This window comes from Panthera tigris, chromosome C1, assembly GCF_018350195.1.
Source record: "Panthera tigris isolate Pti1 chromosome C1, P.tigris_Pti1_mat1.1, whole genome shotgun sequence".
NCBI classification, from domain to species: Eukaryota; Metazoa; Chordata; class Mammalia; order Carnivora; family Felidae; genus Panthera; species Panthera tigris.
In genome coordinates, this window is record NC_056667.1 from 78,788,079 (window position 1) to 78,806,426 (window position 18,348).

An 18,348-nucleotide genomic window follows, 5' to 3' on the forward strand; every position below is an offset into this window, starting at 1 on the left:
ACATTCTTTGATGTTTCTGTTGGCCATCTGTATGTCTTTGGAAAAATGTCTATTCAGATAACTATAGCTATTTTTAATGAGATTGTTCTTTTGGTGTTGAGTTGTATGAGTTTTTTTATATATTTTAGATATTAACTCCCATTGGATATATCATTTGCACATATCTTCCATTTAGTAGGTTGCCTTTTCATTTTGTTGATGGTTTCTTTTGCTGTGAAAAAAGCTTTTAGTTTTATGTAGTCCCAATTATTTATTTTTGCTTTTGTTGCCTTTGGCTGAAGAGAGAGATCTAAAAATGTAATGCCAAGACCAATGTCCAAGACTTTACTGCCCATGTTTTTTTCCTTTTAGGAGTTTTATAATTTCAGGTCTTTAATCTATTTTGAGTTTATTTTGTGTATGGTATAATTAAGTTCCATTTCATTCCTTTGCACACATCTGTTCAGTTTTCCCAGCGTCATTTATTGAAGAGACTGGCTTTTCCCCATTATATATTCTTGCCTTCTTTGTCAAAGATAAATTGACCATAAAGGCGTGGATTTATTTCTGGGCTCTCTATTCTGTTCTGTTGATCCATGTGTCTGTATTTGTGCCAGTACCATACTGTTTTGAATACTGAGGCTTTGTGGTGTACTTTGAAATCTGGGATTATGATATCTCCAGTTTTGTTCTTCTTTCTCAAGTTTACTTTGGCTATTCAGGGTCTTTTTGTGGTTCATACAAATTGTAGGATTATTTGTTTTAGTTCTGTGAAAAAATGGTGTTTTGATAGGGATTGCTTTGAATGTGTAGATTGCTTTGGGTAGTATGGACATTTTAACAATATAATTCTTCCAATTGATGAGCATGAAATATCTTTCCATTTATTTGTGCCATCTTTTATTTCTTTCATCGTTTCATAGTTTTCAGAGTACAGGTCTTTCACCTCTTTGTTTAAATTTATTCCTAGATATTTATTCTTTTTGATGCAGTTGTAAATGGGACTAATTTCTCATTGTGCCATTTTGTCATTAGTTTATAGAAACACAACAGTATATTAATTTTGTATCCTGCGATTTTACTGAATTCATTTATTCTTAGTTCATTTATTGTTTTTGGTGGAGTCTTTAAGACTTTATATGGTATTGTGTCATCTGTCAATAGTAACATTTTACTTATTCCTTAAAAATATGGATGCTTTTTATTTCTTTTTCTTTTCTGATTGCTATGGCTAGAACTTCTAGTATTATGTTAATTGAAAGTGGAAAGAGTGAACATCTTTGTCTTGTTCCTGATCTTAGAGGAAAAGCTTTCAGCTTTTCACCATTGAGTGTGGTGTTAGCTGTTGGCTTGTCATATATGGACTTTATTATGTTGAGGAATGTTCCCTGTATACCTACCTTTTTGAGAGTTTTTATCATGAATGAATGCTGAATTCTTTTCCTGCATCTGTTGAGATTATCATATGATTTTTATTCTTTGTTTTGTTAATGTGCTACATTCACATTGATTGATTTATGGATTTAAGCCATTCTTGCATTCCAGTAATAAATCTCACTTAATTGTGTTGAATGTTTTTTTAAAAACTTTTTTTAGAATATTTATTTATTTTTGAGAGAGAGCATGCAGACATAGGCGGGGCCGGGGGAGCAGAAAGAGGGAGACAGAGGATCTGAAGCAGGCTCTGAGCTGTTAGTGCAGAGCCTGATAGCGGGGCTCAAACTCACAAACCATGAAATTATGACCTGAGCCCAAGTCAGATGCTTAAGTGACTGAGCCACACAGGTGCACTGAGGTTTGTTTGTTTTTCTGATTCAGTTTCATTACTAGTATTTAGTGTATTCAGATTTTCTTTCTTCCCGATTCATTCGTGAAAATTGTATTTTTCTGCTAATTTATCCATTACTTCTAGGTTGTCCAATTTGTTAGTATATAAGTTTCCATAGTAGTCTCTTATAATCTTTGTATATTTGTGGTGTTGGTTTTAACGTCTCTCCTCTTTCATTTCTGATTTTATTTATTTGAGTCCTCTCTTTTTTTCTAGTTGAGTCTGGGTAATGATTTATTGTTTGTTTCTTTGTTTTTATTTTTTTAACGTTTATTTATTTTTGAGACAGAGAGCACAAGTCGGGGAGGGGTAGAGAGAGAGGAATACAGAGAATCTAAAGCAGGCTCCAGGCTCTGAGCTGTCAGCACAGAGCCTGACGTGGGCCCCTAACTCACTAACCGCGAGATTACCACCCCAGCCAAAGTCAGATGCTTAACCGACTGAGCCACCTAGGTGCCCCTGTGTGTTTTTTTTTTTTTTTCTAGTTCCTTTAGATGTAAGGTTAGATTGTTTGAGATTTTTTTTATCTCTTGAGGAAGTCTTGTATCATTATACTTTCCTCTGAGATCTGCCTTTGCTGTGTCCCAAAGATTTTCAGTGTCGAGTTTACATTTTTGTTTGTCTCAAGATATTTTATTATTTTCTCTTCAATTTATTTGTTGACCCATTTGTTATTTACTTGCATATTGTTCAGCCTCCATATGTTTTTGTTTTTTCCAGTTTTTTTCTTGTGATTGATTTTCTAGTTTCATACTGTTGTGGTCAGAAAAGATGCTTGATGTGATGTCAGTGTTTTTAAATTTATTGAGACTTGTTTTGTGGTCTAAATGTTATTTATCCCAGAGCCTGTTCCATTTGTATTGAAAAGAGTGTATTCTGTTCTTTTTGGGTAGAATGTTCTGTATATATCTGTTAGGTGCATGTGTTCTGATGTGTCATTGAAAGCCAAAGTTTCCTTACAGATTTTGCATATACCTGTGTTGTCATCTGTTGATGTAAGTGGGAGTCAAAGTTCCCTACTTTTACTGTATTACCATCAGTTTCTCCCTTTATGTCTGTTAATATTTGGCTTATATATTTAGATGCTTCTCTGTTGGGTGCATAGATATTTATAGTTGTTGTATTCTCTTGTTGGGTTAATCTCTTTACATTAAGTAATGCCCATCTTTGTTTTAAAGTCTGTTTTGTTTGATGTAAGTATTGCTGTCTCAGCTTTTGTTATTGTTTCCATTTGCCTGGAATATCTTTTTCCATCCCTTTACTTTCAGTCTGTATGTATCTTTAGGTCTGAAGTGAGTCCCTTGTATGCAGCATATAGATGGGTCTTGTTTTTTTTATCTATTTAGTTACCTAGTTACTTTGATTGGAGTATTTACGTTTTTTGATTGGAGCATTAAATGTTCATTTACATTTAAAATCATTATTAATATTTATGTACTGATTGCTGTTTTGTTAACGATTTTCTAGTTGTTTTTGTAGTTCTTCTAGGTCTTTTCTTTTTTCTTTGCTTTTCTCCCTTGTGATTTGATGACTTCTTAAAAAAATTTTTTTTAATGTTTGTTTATTTTTGAGAGACACACACACAAACACACACACACACACACACACACACACACACACACACACACACGGAGTGTGAGCAGGGGAGGGTCAGAGAGAGATACACACACAGAATCCGAAGCAGGCTCCAGGCTCAGAGCTGTCAGCACAGAGTCTGACCTGGGGCTTGAACTCACAATCTGTGAGATTATGACCTGAGCCGAAGTCAGCTGCTTAACAGACTGAGCCACCCAGGCGCCCCCAATGACTTTTTTTAGTGTTATGCTTGGGTTCTTTTCTGTTTGTTTTTTTGTGTATCTGTTACTTGTTTTAGGTTTGTGGTTACCATGAGGTTCATATATAACATGCTATGTATATAGCAGTCTATTTTAAATTGATGGTCACTGAAGTTCAAACACATTCTTAAAGCACTTTTGTTTTATGTATTTGATGGTACATTTTATATCTTTTTATTTTGTGTATCCCTTAACTAATTATTGTAAACAAAATTGATTTTACTGCTTTTGTCTTTAACCATCATACTAGTTTTATGAGTGATCTGATACTTTCACCATATATTTGCTTTTCCTGGTGAAATTTTTTCTTTTCATAACTTTCTTCTATTTATGGCCTTTTCTACCTTAAGAAGTCCCTAAAGCACTTTTTTTTAAGGTCAGTTTAGTGGTGATAAAGTTTTTTAATTTTTGCTTGTCTGGGAAACTATCTTTCCTTCACTTCTGAATGATAACCTTGCTATGTAGACTATACTTGGTTGTTGTTTTTTTTCCTTTCGGCATTTGGAATGTCATGCTACTCCTTTGTGGCTTGCAGAATTTCTGCTGGAAATCAGCTGATAGACTTAGGTGATTGTTGCTGTATACATAATATTTGCTTTTGTCTTGCTGCTTTAAGATTGTCTCTTTAATTTTTGACATTGCATTATTATGTGCTTTGTTGTGGACCTCTTTGGGTTCATCTCCTTTAGGGCTTTCTTTCCTTCCTTGGCATGGATATCTGTTTTATTTTCCAAGTTAGGGAAATTTTCAGCTATTAATTCTTCAGATAAGTTTTTTTGTCCTCTCTCTTTTCTATCTGGGACCCCTATAATGCAAATGTTAGTATGCTTGATGTTGCCCAGGCGTCCCTTTAACCTATTCTTTAAAAATTCCTTTTCAGCATGGATGAGTCCCACTACTCTGTCTTCCAGATTGCTCATTCATTCTTCTGCTTCTTCTAGTGTATTTTCCACTTCATGTTTTGTATATTTGTTTTTTATATTTTCTTAACTCCTTGTTTAAATTCTGAATTCATCTATTCTTTTCTCAAGTCTGGTGAGCATCTTTATGACCATTATTTTGAATTCTTTATCCAGTAGATTGCCTATTTCTGTTCTATTTAGTCCTTTTTCTGAGATTTTGTCTTTTCTTTCATTTGGATCGTATTCCTCTATTTCCTTGTTTTGTCTGTCTCTCTGTTGGTTTCTATATATTAGATAGGTCACCTGTGGCTCCTGGTCTTGAAAGCAAGTGGCCTTATGTAGAAGGTATTCTTTGGGCCAAAGTAATACAATTTCCCTTGGTCAGCAGAACCAGGCACTCCAGGGATAGTCCCTGTATGGGCTCTTCGCACCCTCATGTTCTGACTGGGCCACAGTGCTCCTGGTTGAGAGGCCTGTTGTGAGTGTGGTGGTGGTGGAGTTAGCTCCTTGTATAGCTGGCTGCCAGGCCCCACTGTGATATGCTGAGCAGGCATGCTCGGGGGTGTGGAGCTGGGCTCCTGGGTCCCTAGCCTTTCCCAGGTCAGGAGTTGCTTTGGAGGGGTACCTGCCAGAGCAGATAGGTTAAATAGGGTAGGTCTGCAGGGGAACACTGGACTGGGTGAACAGTTCTACCAAAGTAGATGGGAGAGTTTCAGAACTGGTGGTGCCTGCCAGGAGAGGGCCAAGTAGGCTGAAGGAACGAAAGAAAGATGGCAACTGCCAATGCTTCCATTTCTGGAGAAGTTTCCTACAGATACCTGCTCTTCTGCATACTTCCTAAAATTAGTCCATAAGTGTCCTTCACGTATGGTCCAGGCATGTTTCAAACTACTGCCACTGTGCTGGGCCTCCCATGAATGATATTCACTGGCTCTTTGAAGAGCAGAGTCTCAGTTTCCTGTAGACCTGTGGCTCTCTCTCACAGTTAAGTCCTGGTGATTTTCAAAGCCAGATGTTATGGGGGCTTGTTTTCCTTCTGCAGATTCCCAGAGAGGGAGGGTGCTTTATGTAGGGCTTCATCCCTTTGCTCCTTAGGTAAGACCTCTGCACCTGTGATATCTGGTTCCTGACTATGTCGCTGCCCCTACTATCCTTTTTTTGATGGGCTTTTTCTGTATATCTTTAGTTGTAGAAGAGGTGTTCTGCTAGTCTTCAGGTCATTCCCAGAGTGAGTTGCACTGTATGTACTTGTAGCCGTGAGTGTTATGAAAGAGAGAAGCTCTGGATCTTTGTTCTCTTCCATCTTACCCTCCTTTCTTTTTCTTCCTTTTTTTTTTTTTTTTTTTAATTTTTTAATGTTTATTTTTTGAGAGAGAGAGAAGAGGAGGGCAGGAGGGAGGAAGGGGGAGGGGGGGACGAGAGGGAGGGGGTGAGGGTCAGAGAGAGAGGGAGACACAGAGTCCAAAGCAGGCTCCAGGCTCTGAGCTGTCAGCCCAGAGCCCAATGCGGAGCTCGAACTTAGGAACTGTGAGATCATGACCCTAGCCAAAGTCAGACACTCAAAGTCAGACTGAGCCATCCAGGGGCCCCTTCCCCTCCTTTCTATTAAACTTTTGGTAAACAAGTATATAAATGTAAGGCCTGAAGCTTTTATCCTGTACCTTGTTTTACAACCAGTGGTGACTATGAGTTTTTTAATTAACTTGGTAAATGTAACCCTCCTCAGTGTCTTGCCTGTTCTCTCCCCTGACTCTTCAGGGTGTTAAGACCTTCTCTTTTGTATTATAGCATCCTTTGCATACCTTTATCATAGCAGTTATTATGTTGTATGTTGTAATTATTGGTATATACTTCTGTATTCCTTTCAATGGAATGTAAATCTTGAATGTGGATATTCTCTCATTTCTAATGTTCCCAGTAACTTGCACAGTGCCTAGCATATAGAGGATAATTATAGAATGAATAAGCTGAATTAAATGGAATGAATTGATAATAATTTGAGAATAATTAGAACAATGCTTCTTTTGAAGTATTTATTTGAAAGGCCATAGGGCCATTTATTTTTTAAATGCCTATAGGTTAAAGCAGTATATATCATATTTGTGTTGATGAACTAGTTTCTTTTTGAGTTTCCAATTCATTGTGTATTGTTGATTTCGTAAAATCCAATAAAAATTTAATGCCAGAAAAATGTCATAAAAAAGAGACATGTAAAATACAGGCACCAATTTTTTTTATTATTAGATTCAATAGACATAAACTTACTCTCAACTTGTGTACTTAGCTTTTTGTGGATTAGTCACAAACAGTCTGTGGAGCTTTACTTGTCCATGGACCATATTTTGAGAACTGTGTAAAGCACTGTGTTAAATGCTTTACAAATATTATCCACTTTAATTTTCATAACCCTGTGGGGTGTAGGTACTGTTATTGCTATTGATAGGAAATGGGGCAAGTGAATTATCCAAGGACACATAGATGCCACACAAAACAGCCAGGATGCAAACCCAGGTAGTATAGTGTTACTTCAGAGTCCATGTTCTAGTCTTCTTATGAGTTTGCAAAGATGAGATGAGGTAGCATGTTAGTCTGAGACTGTCTAGAATGGACGTAGATGCAGGCAAAGAAAGTTGCAGTATAAGTGTAATTAATATGCCTTAAAAAAAGAGAATGTGAAGGGTCCCATAATGATGTTCATATAAAAGTAGAATTATGGAGGATGCTGACCAACTGTTCTTTTATCCTATTAGTGAATCAGCATTTGTTTTCATATCTTAGTTCATTTTAAAATATCTGATTTGCAAAACAAAATAGTGATGGTATGTCTTTGAAGTACATGTCTTTTTGCTGTGACTCAGTGTCATACACTGAGTACTTTGTTTCTTCTCTTCTTCCTCTTCTTTGCTTATTTGCTAGCATAATCATCCTTATTATTATGATTACACTCATACAAACACAGATAATAACATTTCCTTTTACAGATACCAGTATTTTCAGAACAAAATGTAGAGATAATATGTTAATGGTAGTAGATGATTATACTGCTGTCTTGTTTTTTATCATTAAATTCTTGATATCATGAAATTGGCAACTTAGAGAATATTTCAGTTTCAGTAGTAGTATATTTTTTATGTTAAAAAATTTTTTTCTTCCTATAGAAATCTGGTTAAGAAGTACTGTCCCAAACGTTCCTCCAAAGATGAAGAGCCAAGGTAAATTCTACACCTGTTTATTATTGCATATTAAAATTTAAAAAATACTAATATTTGTGTTATTTAGTAAAATAAATATGCTGTTAGCCCTTTATAATGATTTTTTAAAGTTTTAATTAAATCACAGTTTTATGAAGAAGGAACGACTGTTTAATAAGAATGAATATTTCAGTGGGCTCAGTTTTCTGAAATAGTTGAAGTATGTGGGACTTCACTTGAGTCACTTAGTCTTTCATATTTTTTCCATACTTGATTCTGTAGTTAGCTTATTAGATTCTTGCTTTTACTCTTAGAGGTATTAAGATAGTTTGGCTGGTTGGTTTAAAGGGATAATGAAAAGGAATGAGGTTGTCAGGGTAATCTTGGAACTCCGAATAAAAGTTTGGGAATTAGTTATGAGCTTTTTGGTCTTAAACAGGGGTATGTGGATGGCTCTGAAATGCAGAAACAAAGAGACTAGACTTAAAACAGCTTTGTGTATAATTGTTAATTGTTAGAATTCTTAGGTTTAGTGTTAATGGAGTTCTGTCTGAGCTATTTGCCTTCAGCCAAAAGAATAGTCTGGCAGTGTATTCAGAGTAGATCTATACATTTTAATACAGCAATTCTCTTTGTTTCTCTCCTTCTCTCCACACACATTTTTTACCCTTATTTTTGCCCCTTCTTACCCCTCTTTTGGTGCCAACTACAATGGCACTTTACTTCCATTCAGGATGTGGGCAGGCATACAAGCAGCTGTGTCCAGAGCTGATAGCAAAATTGTTCTGTAGATCAGCCATCGAGATGCATTTGAGTGGTATGATTGGTAGGTTCTGTCCTCGAGAGCAAGCATATCATCTCTGCACCAGGTTCAGCTGCCAGTCCTAGGAATCCAACCAAGTGGGCCAGTCACCCCAGCTCAGGCCAGTCACTTGGCTACTTAAGAGATTCCAGTATGCCAAAAGAGCCTGCAGGTAGTATTCTTAATATTTTTTGACCCCATATATCCCTTTATTTATAAATTAAGACTACTTGAAGGTATACAAACATATACAACTTGAGCTTAATATGGGATTCTTTCATACAAAGTTAATTTGGAGTTAGTAGTGAAGAAAGAGTTAGGTTGAGTATGTTAAAATTTGTCAAGTGTCAGGCTGAATCCATACCTCACAAAAAACATTTGTAAAGAAAATAAAGGAAATTTCACCATTTTTTAATATGTTTTTGTCAGGTTTACCTCGTGTATAGCCTTTTTTAACATCCTTAACGAGTTAAATGACTATGCAGGACAACGAGAAGTAGTAGCAGAAGAAATGGCGCACAGAGTTTATGGTGAATTAATGAGATATGCTCATGATCTGAAAACTGAAAGAAAAATGGTAATTATTGTTTTTATCCAGTTATATATAATATGAAATATTTTCACATAATTACTTTGCTTTTCAAAGTAATGCTTGTTCAGTATAAGCTGGTTTTCTGTTTCACTCAGTTTCTTCTAGCCAAAATCATCTTAAGGTACTCTTGCTAATTTGTAATCTTTTTGGATTTAAGACCAAGATTTGATAACCTACAGCCCATGTGCCAAATTTAGCTTACTGTCAGTTTTTCTTAGTTCCCATGGGCTAAGAATGCTTTGTACATTTTGGATAGTTGAAAAGAAGATCAAAAGAATATTTCATGGTATGTGAAAATTGTATGAAATTCACATTTCAGTGACTATAAATAAAGTTTTATTGAAACAGGCCCATACTTATTCATTTATGCATTGCCTGTGGCTGCTTTTGATTATATCAGAAAAGTTGAATATTTGTAACAGAGACCACATGGCTTGCAAAACCTAAGATATATATCTGACCCTTTATAGAAAACGTTTGTCAACCCTTAATTAAGACATATGTATTTTTCTAGAAATTATATCTGTTTTAAAGGTTATACTTACAGTATTCAAGTAATACCTATAAAATGCATTTGAGAGTTTTGCTCTACTAATAATCTCTTCCTAAGTCTTGATATCAAGTTATATAATTAGTACCTTAAAAAATTAAGCGAAAGCGTTTGGGTTTTTTAAAGACTTTTAGTATTTAAATGTAATTTTTTGTTTGTTTTATTTGTTTTTTGTTTTTTTGTTTTTTTTTTTTCTTTGGTTATGATCTTCAGCATCTTCAAGAAGGACGAAAAGCTCAACAGTATCTTGATATGTGCTGGAAACAGATGGATAATGTGAGTTATAGTGTCTTCATGCTTAACATAAAATTTTATAGACTAGTTTAGCCCTAAATTCTCCTATGCTTCACATCTATTGAGTTGAATATTTCTCTATGTATTTATTCATTTTTAACATTGGTATAAAAAGAGAATGTGCATTTTGTTATTTTTTTCTGTATGGTTCTATACTTATACCAACTCTGTAGTCTTCAGATATCTGTAAATGTTTAGGAAAACAGTTTTTGACTTTGCAGTAGTTACTATAAACTATTGATAACAGGGTAAGAGTAATGGGGCTGTTAATAGTGATGTATCTTAGAAGACCATTTGACAGAGACTGAGAGGACTTAGATCGTAGTTGTACCTTTTATGATTTCTTTTGATTTCATCCTTAGAATATGAAAATTGAAGATTGTGGACTAGATTTGTGAAATGTTTCTTCCAGTTTAGTGATTCTATCATGAAAATGTTCCTAGTACTAGACTCCTGGTCATAGACCATTCAAATTATAGGAAAGAAAATACGTGATAGTATTTATAGATAAAATTATAAAAGTGCAATAATTATTTACTATAAAAACTTTCCAAAGGTACTTGCTAATGTGGTTTTTCTTAGATATTCTGGCATACAGTCATTTGAAAAACAATATGTCTGCATGGAACATTGTTGTCTCCTTTCCTTAAAATTCTCCGCCAAATGATGTTCTGTAGTACAAGATTAATATTCTTTTTGAACCCTCAGGTTCGCAAGCAGCTTACTCTTTACTTGCGTATTTTTTATGGACACTGTATTCCTTGAAAATGATGCTAAAAGGAGTTTTTCATGTTATGTTAATCAGTTTAGTTTGTAATTGTTGGGAAAGGGACTTTTAAGTTTGAGATGAAGAAACCTCGTGTATATATGTGTTTTTGGCCATTTTTTCTTGTTTTAAATCCACATATTTAGGGGGCGCCTGTATGGCTCAGTTGGTTAAGCGTCCGACTCTTGATTTTGGCTCAGGTCATGAACTCACAGTTTGTGGAATTGAGCCCTGCGTCGGGCTCTGTGCTGACAGCACCGAGCCTGCTTAAGAGTCTGTCTCTGTCTCTGTCTCTCTCTGCCCCTTCCCTACACGCACACATGTTTCTCTCTCTCTCTCTCAATAAATGTTTTTTAAAAAAAACACATATTCAAAGCTTAGGTTAAATTTCTACTGTATGAATATCATTGATGTAAGATTCTAGGCACCAGTGCTGATTGAGAATTTTTAGTTCTATTAATAGTCTCTTTCATTTTTGTTTTCATTTTCATTCTAATTGGTTTTAACAAGACTTTTAGGGAGTGTTTACATTTATTAAATTTTAAATTACCTTAACTAGCATTCTTAGAATCTGCCACCTAATGAGTATGTATGTGTTTTCATTTGCACATAATAACAGACTCCTACACTCGTGAGTCATTGGTCCCTTTAAAAACTTGTGTTGACACAAATTATTTTTGTTATGTGCTGACTTGCCTTTAGAACAATTGACAGGGGCGCCTGGGTGGCTCAGTCAGTTGGGCGTCCGACTTCAGCTCAGGTCATGATTCGCGGTTCGTGAGTTAGAGCCCCGTGTTGGGCTCCGTGCTGACAGCTCAGAGTCTGGAGCCTGCTTCAGATTCTGTGTCTCCCTGTCTCTGCACCCCTCCCCTGCTTGCCCTCTGTCTGTCTCTCTCTGTCTTTCTCTATCTCTCTCTCTCTCAAAAATAAACAAACATTAAAATTAAAAAAAAAAAGAATAATTGACATTTAATAAGCAAAAGTTATAGGGGTCACAAGAAAGAAGCATCAAAACAAAATGTGGGAGTAATTTCTTTAAGACATTGATTAACAATACCATTAAAGGTGAGTTCAGCTCAACTCGTATTTATTGGAGGCATCCTTGACATGTACTGAGTCCTGGTACAAAAGTGAATAGTGAAAAAAGTGATTAGTGATGTAGTCCTTATTTTTGTGGAGCCTGTGGTCTAGTGAGGGAGACAAATATAATTTCTGTGGAATTTGTTGAAATATGTGCAGGATCCCATTTCTTCTCTATCTTGTTTAATCAAGAAAATGAAATTGTAAGATTATTAATATTTTTGAAATTATTGAGAGGAGATTTAAAGAACTGGGAGAAATAAGCTAAATTAGTGACAGAGTATTGAAAATTGAGGAAAACAGTTTAAAAGACAGTTATGAACCACAGGATAATGAAAATAGGCCACCCTGGTATTAAAGATGGAGGGCAGAAGAGAATAGCCTGCAAAGAAGATTTTGAAGGAATGGTGACAGATTAATATGAAAAAAGTACCAAAGATGCCAGGTCTATCGGTTAGTGGGTTTAGGTATCAAACAGAGCATGCAGATTTATAAGAACAGGGCTCAGAAATGGAGCAGTTCCAGAGTTGGTCCATAGCTCAGTGATGTCACTAAGGCTGCTTCTCCTCTCTGTGTCTACTTTGCCATCTTGACCACGTTGGCATTTTTCCTCAGGCTTGTCCCCTTATGGTCAGCAGTTGAATGAAGCAGCCAAGCACCACATCCTCATTCAGTTGCATGCAGAAGCAGGAAGAAGAGGGCATTTCTTTTCTAACTGTTCCTTTTTATCAGGGAGGGAAAACTTTCAGAAAAATCCCCAGCAGACTTTGTAATGGGTGCCTTTGACAGGATGAGATTATTTAACCATGCTCCAGATGTGGCAAGGATCAGCTATTTTCAGCTACACTGAGAGGTGGGCTTTTCTAAGAAAAACTTTTTTTAAAAGTTTATTTATTTTGAGGGAGAGAGCATGAACGAGAGAGAGGGGGAAAGAGAATCCCAAGCAGGCTCTGCACTGTCATTGCAGAGCCCAGTGTGAGGCTCAGACTCACGAACTGTGAGATCGCGATCTGAGCCACAAGAGTTGGACACTTAGCCGACTGAGTCACCCAGACACCCCCAAAACAAACATGTTTTATGCAAAGGATCAATAATCAGAATAGGAGCAGGAAACTAGAAGTTAGTGGAGTGGTTAGCACTTTTACATTTCTGAAGGAAGTCAGTTTCCAACAGTTTCATACCCAGCCAAATTTTATCAGTTAAAAGTGTTGGTAAAGTTATTTTTGGCCATGGAGACTTAGCTCCCACAAATCTTCTAGGAAGCTACTGCTGAATGTGTTCTAGCAAAATAAGGAAATGAACCAAGAAAGGGGAAGGTGTGGAATTGGGAAATAGGAGATTCAAATCAAAGGAGAGGTAAAAGGAATCTCTGATAATGGTGAAGGGAAATTGCAGGGTAACAGCTATGTAGTAGGTCCACTTTGGTGTAACCAATCCAAATTTCAATAATCCAAATTTCAATAGGTCAAAGCCTTTGGAAGAGATCTCATCAAGAAAGTAAAATTTATAGAATTCTGAATATGTTTGAATTAACTGAGGACAGATTAAAAAAAAAATTTTTTTTTAACGTTTATTTATTTTTGAGACAGAGAGAGACAGAGCATGAACAGGGGAGGGGCAGAGAGAGAGGGAGACACAGAATCTGAAACAGGCTCCAGGCTCTGAGCTGTCAGCACAGAGCCCGACGCAGGGCTTGAACTCACGGACCATGAGATCATGACCTGAGCCGAAGTCGGACGCTTAACCGATCAAGCCACCCAGGCGCCCCGAGGACAGATTTTTAAAGAACTGTGTAAACTAGAGTTGACTTAAAAGTACATTTACAAAAGTATGTAAAAAAGTACATTGAAAACTAAGCAAATTTAGTCTAGGAATTAAAAAAAAAAAAAAGTTTTGTTTGTTTTTTTCGGACAGCTCAGAGCCTGGAACCTGCTTCGGATTCTGTGTCTCCATCTCTCTGCCCCTCCCCCCAATAAGTATTTAAAAACTTTAAAAAGTATGCAAGAAAGGAAATATGGTATATATTGCATGGCTCTATTATGAGTAGCTTTTACCAAGTCGTAGCAATTTGTATTAAATAAAAAAAAATTTAAAGGCCGAGTTCTGGGCTAATGGTAGTCCTGAGACACCTGGAACAAACAGTAGGAAACCACTTTGGAGGGACATTCCCACATCCCACCACAAAAAATAAAAACAAGCAAACACCAAAAACAACCAAATAAACATACAAAACCAAACACAAAACACCGCACAAACCAAAAAGTCCTCTGAAGATGAGCTTATAATAAATAATTACAAAATACATGTGATTTTTTTTCTTACTAGCAAAAGATGAAGTATATAATATTAACTCAGGCATGCCTATGATTTTTTTTTTTCCTTCACAGTCTGTAATGTCTGATATTTAAGTCACATGGGTTATTTGTAATACTAAAATTTCTTTTCTACCTTAGAAAAAATTTACTTTTAGTGTGTAATTCTATACAGTGTACAGTGGCAACACTTTAAAGTTATTTATGAGGTAAATTTTATTTCTTAGTGTGATATTTTAATTTTTTAAACAGAGTAAAAAGAAATTTGAAAGAGAATGTAGAGAGGCAGAAAAGGCACAACAGAGTTATGAAAGATTGGATAATGATACTAACGCAACCAAGGCAGATGTTGAAAAGGTAAGAAATAATCCAAACTGACTTTGATATAAAAATATTATTACTTGCATGTGGAGGGTAATTGTAATATTTGTTTTGGTATTAGATTTCTCCAAGAGAAACACTACGTCTAAATCTAAAATATACAAATATTTGTGTACTTCAAATCACATGTTAGTCGGATTGTGTTTATTTTATTGTAATGTCTTAACTGCATTCAGAATGCATAGGAAAGATATAATTGCTATTGAGAATGAATTTCTAAACTTAAAAAAAAAAAAAAAAATGAGTTTCTATCCTATTCCAAAACAGAATAGGAAGTCTAAGGTATGTTGATGGGGTATGCAAATGGGGGTTGGGTAGTGTGCTTCCCTAACTTGACCCAAGGCAAAACAAGATAAAAGTGTCAGAAGTATGTGATGTTAGTTAGCTATTTGTGTTTTTGTTTCATTCATTCTTTCATTCATTTTGGAAAACTGAGCTGTTCATCGCTGATTCTGGGCCAGATGTTTTATAACATAACTATTTGTAAGGATCAGCCCTTAACTACTGCTGCTTAGCTTTTCCTTCTTTGCTGTATGTTCTTTATCTTAGAACATTGGACATTTGAGAGGGGTAATTTTCTGCATTCCATTTTCTTTACCACTTAAAGCCATAAAATTATATAAAATTCAGATTACAATTATCTTAAAGTCCTTCTAGTATAACTTGTGAGGGTTTTATTTTTTTCTACCCTATTTCTTAATGACTTTTTATACCTCTAATGATAGTTAAGTCCCTTGTCATTGGAAATACACAGACTTAAGGCAGTTTGTTCTTTTTTTGATTTTTCCAACTCTAGCATTTCCTTATATTGATCCCACTGATCGCTGTGTTTAGTTTTAGTTTCTTTGAGGTACTGGGAAAGTATTCTGTATTTTCTACATAAAGCTCTTTAGATATTCATAGCAGATTCTCTGTCCCTAGATGAACCATTGTATTTCTTTATTCTACTGAGGAAATGGCTTTAAGTCACTTTTCATTATGACTGTTTTCCTTTGGATACCTGTTAATTTGTCAGTATCCCACCTAAATTATGTTAACTTCCAGTTGGATGTAATAATCCAGATAATGGTCTGATCAGTCCAGAGTTTGATTACCTCACTCATTTTGAACACCAAATTTATGTTAATTATGGCCTAAATGTATATTGATTTTTTTTTTTTTTTTTTTTTTTTGAGCAACCACATTGTTTGGATGGACTCCCATTGGGTTTATGGTTAACCCCATGTCTTTTCACATATGGTGTGATATGAGAACATGTGTCTCATAACTTGTACTGTTGGTATTTTAGATGCGTGTGTACATCTGTATCAATTATTAGACTTTGCGGTTAAGATTTTTGGACCCTGATTTTGATCATCCATATATTCATTTCCTTCCTAGCATCATGTCATGCACATAATGTGTTATTATTTGATAAAAATGTGGATCACAACAGTTGCAAACACTGTTGTATACATGGGAGGCTTGCTTGCTGGTTGACACTCCTTAAAAACTCCTTTGACTTATTATCAAACATTGATTGGAATACATAGCTTAGGTACTAGGCAAGATAAGGGACTCTAACTGGACTCTCATTTAACTTATGTTTTTTATTTTGTCTACAGAGATCTCTTTAGAGACTAATTAGACATTTTGAAATCTAGATAGAATATGTTAATAGTTTGACCTAACTTAAGAATTTTAACGTTTATAGTTTCCTTTTTATACTCCTTTGTTTGCAACCTCCTTACTTATTAGAGAATTAGGAAAACTTTGAGGATTTGCTTTAGGAACTATAGAGTAGAGGGATTCTCTTGTAAGTGACAGGTAGGAGAAAGGAACATAGTTTCAATTGAGCAATTACTGATAAAAGTTTAAAAAAAAAAAGAAGGAGCAAGCCTATTACTGATCTTTCTAAAGAAAAGAAAGGCAGTTGCGTAACAATGTGAGTATACCATAACACTCCTGAACTGGTCACCTAAAAATGATTAAGATGGTCAATTAAGATGATATTGTGTGTTTTACAACAATTAAAAATAAAAAAAAAAAGTTAATGTAATATTTTTAAAAAAGGCAGTTAAGTATGAAGCCCACAGGGGGGCTTCAGTTGTTCTAGTTTCTAGCTTTACACTCCTCTATGCCCTGCTGGAACCTTTGCCCTAGGCTTTAGGAATCACAGCCAGTGACTTAGAACAGGAGCCGTTTCGCCTGACCATTGTGGGTAGGGAATAATTTGGATTCCTCTATTCCATCATAGTTTGTGGGAACAGGGAGAAAGGGGGAAGAAGTAAATGAATGTGTACTTAAGGTCCCAGAACTTCAAATGTATTTTTCTGTAGAAATACTTCGGGCTATGGTGTTTAGTTTCCATAGTACTTAAGTATTAGAATCTTCAAGTACACTGTAGATTAAATTTTCTTTTTGTGGGCTTCTCTATTATCTTGGCTACTGTGTATTTCCACAGGTCAGTTTGTTTCTGAGTTCAGAAGAACTAACTTGTGGACCTACTATTAGAAGGTTAGAGACTACATTTTGTAGAAAATGGAATTAGAACAATAAAGTGTATTAATGTGTTTTACAACTTCCAGAGCACTCTCATATAACATGATTGGTTCCTTGGAGCACTGTGAAAAATGGAGTTCAATTCTTACTTTTTTTTCTTATTACTTTAGAGTAATTGAGAAATTTACTTAGATTCCCCTCCAATAAATCTAGAATTAATGATTTTATGTTAGTATTCTAATGTTCTTACCAATGTAGATGATGCTGATGTGACCTATTCAAAAAGCATTTCTCTAAGAGCTTGAGATGAACAGAACTATATTCTAAATAATCATTCCTGAAAGTACCTTTGGTTTTGTATAGAGACTGAAATCATTGTTGAGTATTACCATATCCAAAAATCATATATTTAATCATTAGTGTTTCACTGTGGTTCTGAGTTGCATATAAGTGGATCATGTTTTAAATGTTTTACTATAACTTGTTAACTGTCTAAAGTATTTCTATGGTGTTTTTCGTCTTCTGGTTAAGAGCATACTGTTGCAGGTCAAGCCATAATGTTGTCATTTGTTTAATTTTAAAAAAGTCTGGATTTGGTAAGGAGAAACTTTATTTGAACAGATTATTGCAAAGGGAAGGACTGTTGCAAAAAGAGAAAAGGATTGCTGCAATAGGAGAGTGCTCTGTCCATAAGATATGCAAGCATCTCCTTAAATTTTAAATGATATTAATAGTTAGAAAAAGTCTAGGTTTAGCATAACTTTTAGAAAAATGAATCAGGTTTCATTTTGTTGTTGTTGTTATTTGTGTTGGTAATGATGTGGACCAATTTGTCTCTAGGCCAAACAGCAGTTGAATCTGCGTACACATATGGCTGATGAAAATAAAAATGAATATGCGGCACAATTACAAAACTTTAATGGAGAACAGCACAAACATTTCTACGTAGTGATTCCTCAAATTTACAAGGTAAAGTTTAGATATATGAAATTAATCTAGTTTTAGAGTTGGAAGAGCTAGTCTTTTTATATGTGAAACTTTTAAATTTGAGGCATCAACCAGGATGTTTCTAGATTCACTAGTCATCAGGACTAGTGATAAGAACTTCTTTTATGATTATAGATTTGAAAAGTAAATATTTCCTAACTTTGAAATCACGAATTTTCCTACTGAATAATTATTAGTGTAATAAACAGTCCAGTAAAACAATGACATTTTCTAGATAAATTTTAATACTGTATCATTGAGTATTAGGACATAGGGGGGATTCACTGGAATTGTTCTTGGTAAGCTGCTTACCTAGAATTGACATGTAGCTTTTTGACACTATACCAGAGTTACTGGCATTACCCCAG

The 18,348-nt window shown here is 35.2% G+C and overlaps 1 protein-coding gene across 4 annotated transcripts in view; it reads left to right on the top strand.

Annotated features, from left to right (window-relative positions):
* Positions 1–18,348, top strand: part of FNBP1L (formin binding protein 1 like) — a 122,033-nt gene that overhangs the window by 77,783 nt on the left and 25,902 nt on the right. For 3 of the 4 annotated variants that reach the window (XM_042997920.1, XM_042997917.1, XM_042997918.1), the window contains exons 3-7: positions 7,703–7,756; positions 8,967–9,114; positions 9,893–9,955; positions 14,384–14,488; positions 17,834–17,962. In XM_042997920.1, the coding sequence (XP_042853854.1) occupies positions 7,703–7,756; positions 8,967–9,114; positions 9,893–9,955; positions 14,384–14,488; positions 17,834–17,962 (499 nt within the window). Of the gene's footprint in view, positions 1–7,702; positions 7,757–8,604; positions 8,710–8,966; positions 9,115–9,892; positions 9,956–14,383; positions 14,489–17,833; positions 17,963–18,348 lie in introns of those variants that run through there. The other variant, XM_042997919.1, reaches the window with a different exon arrangement.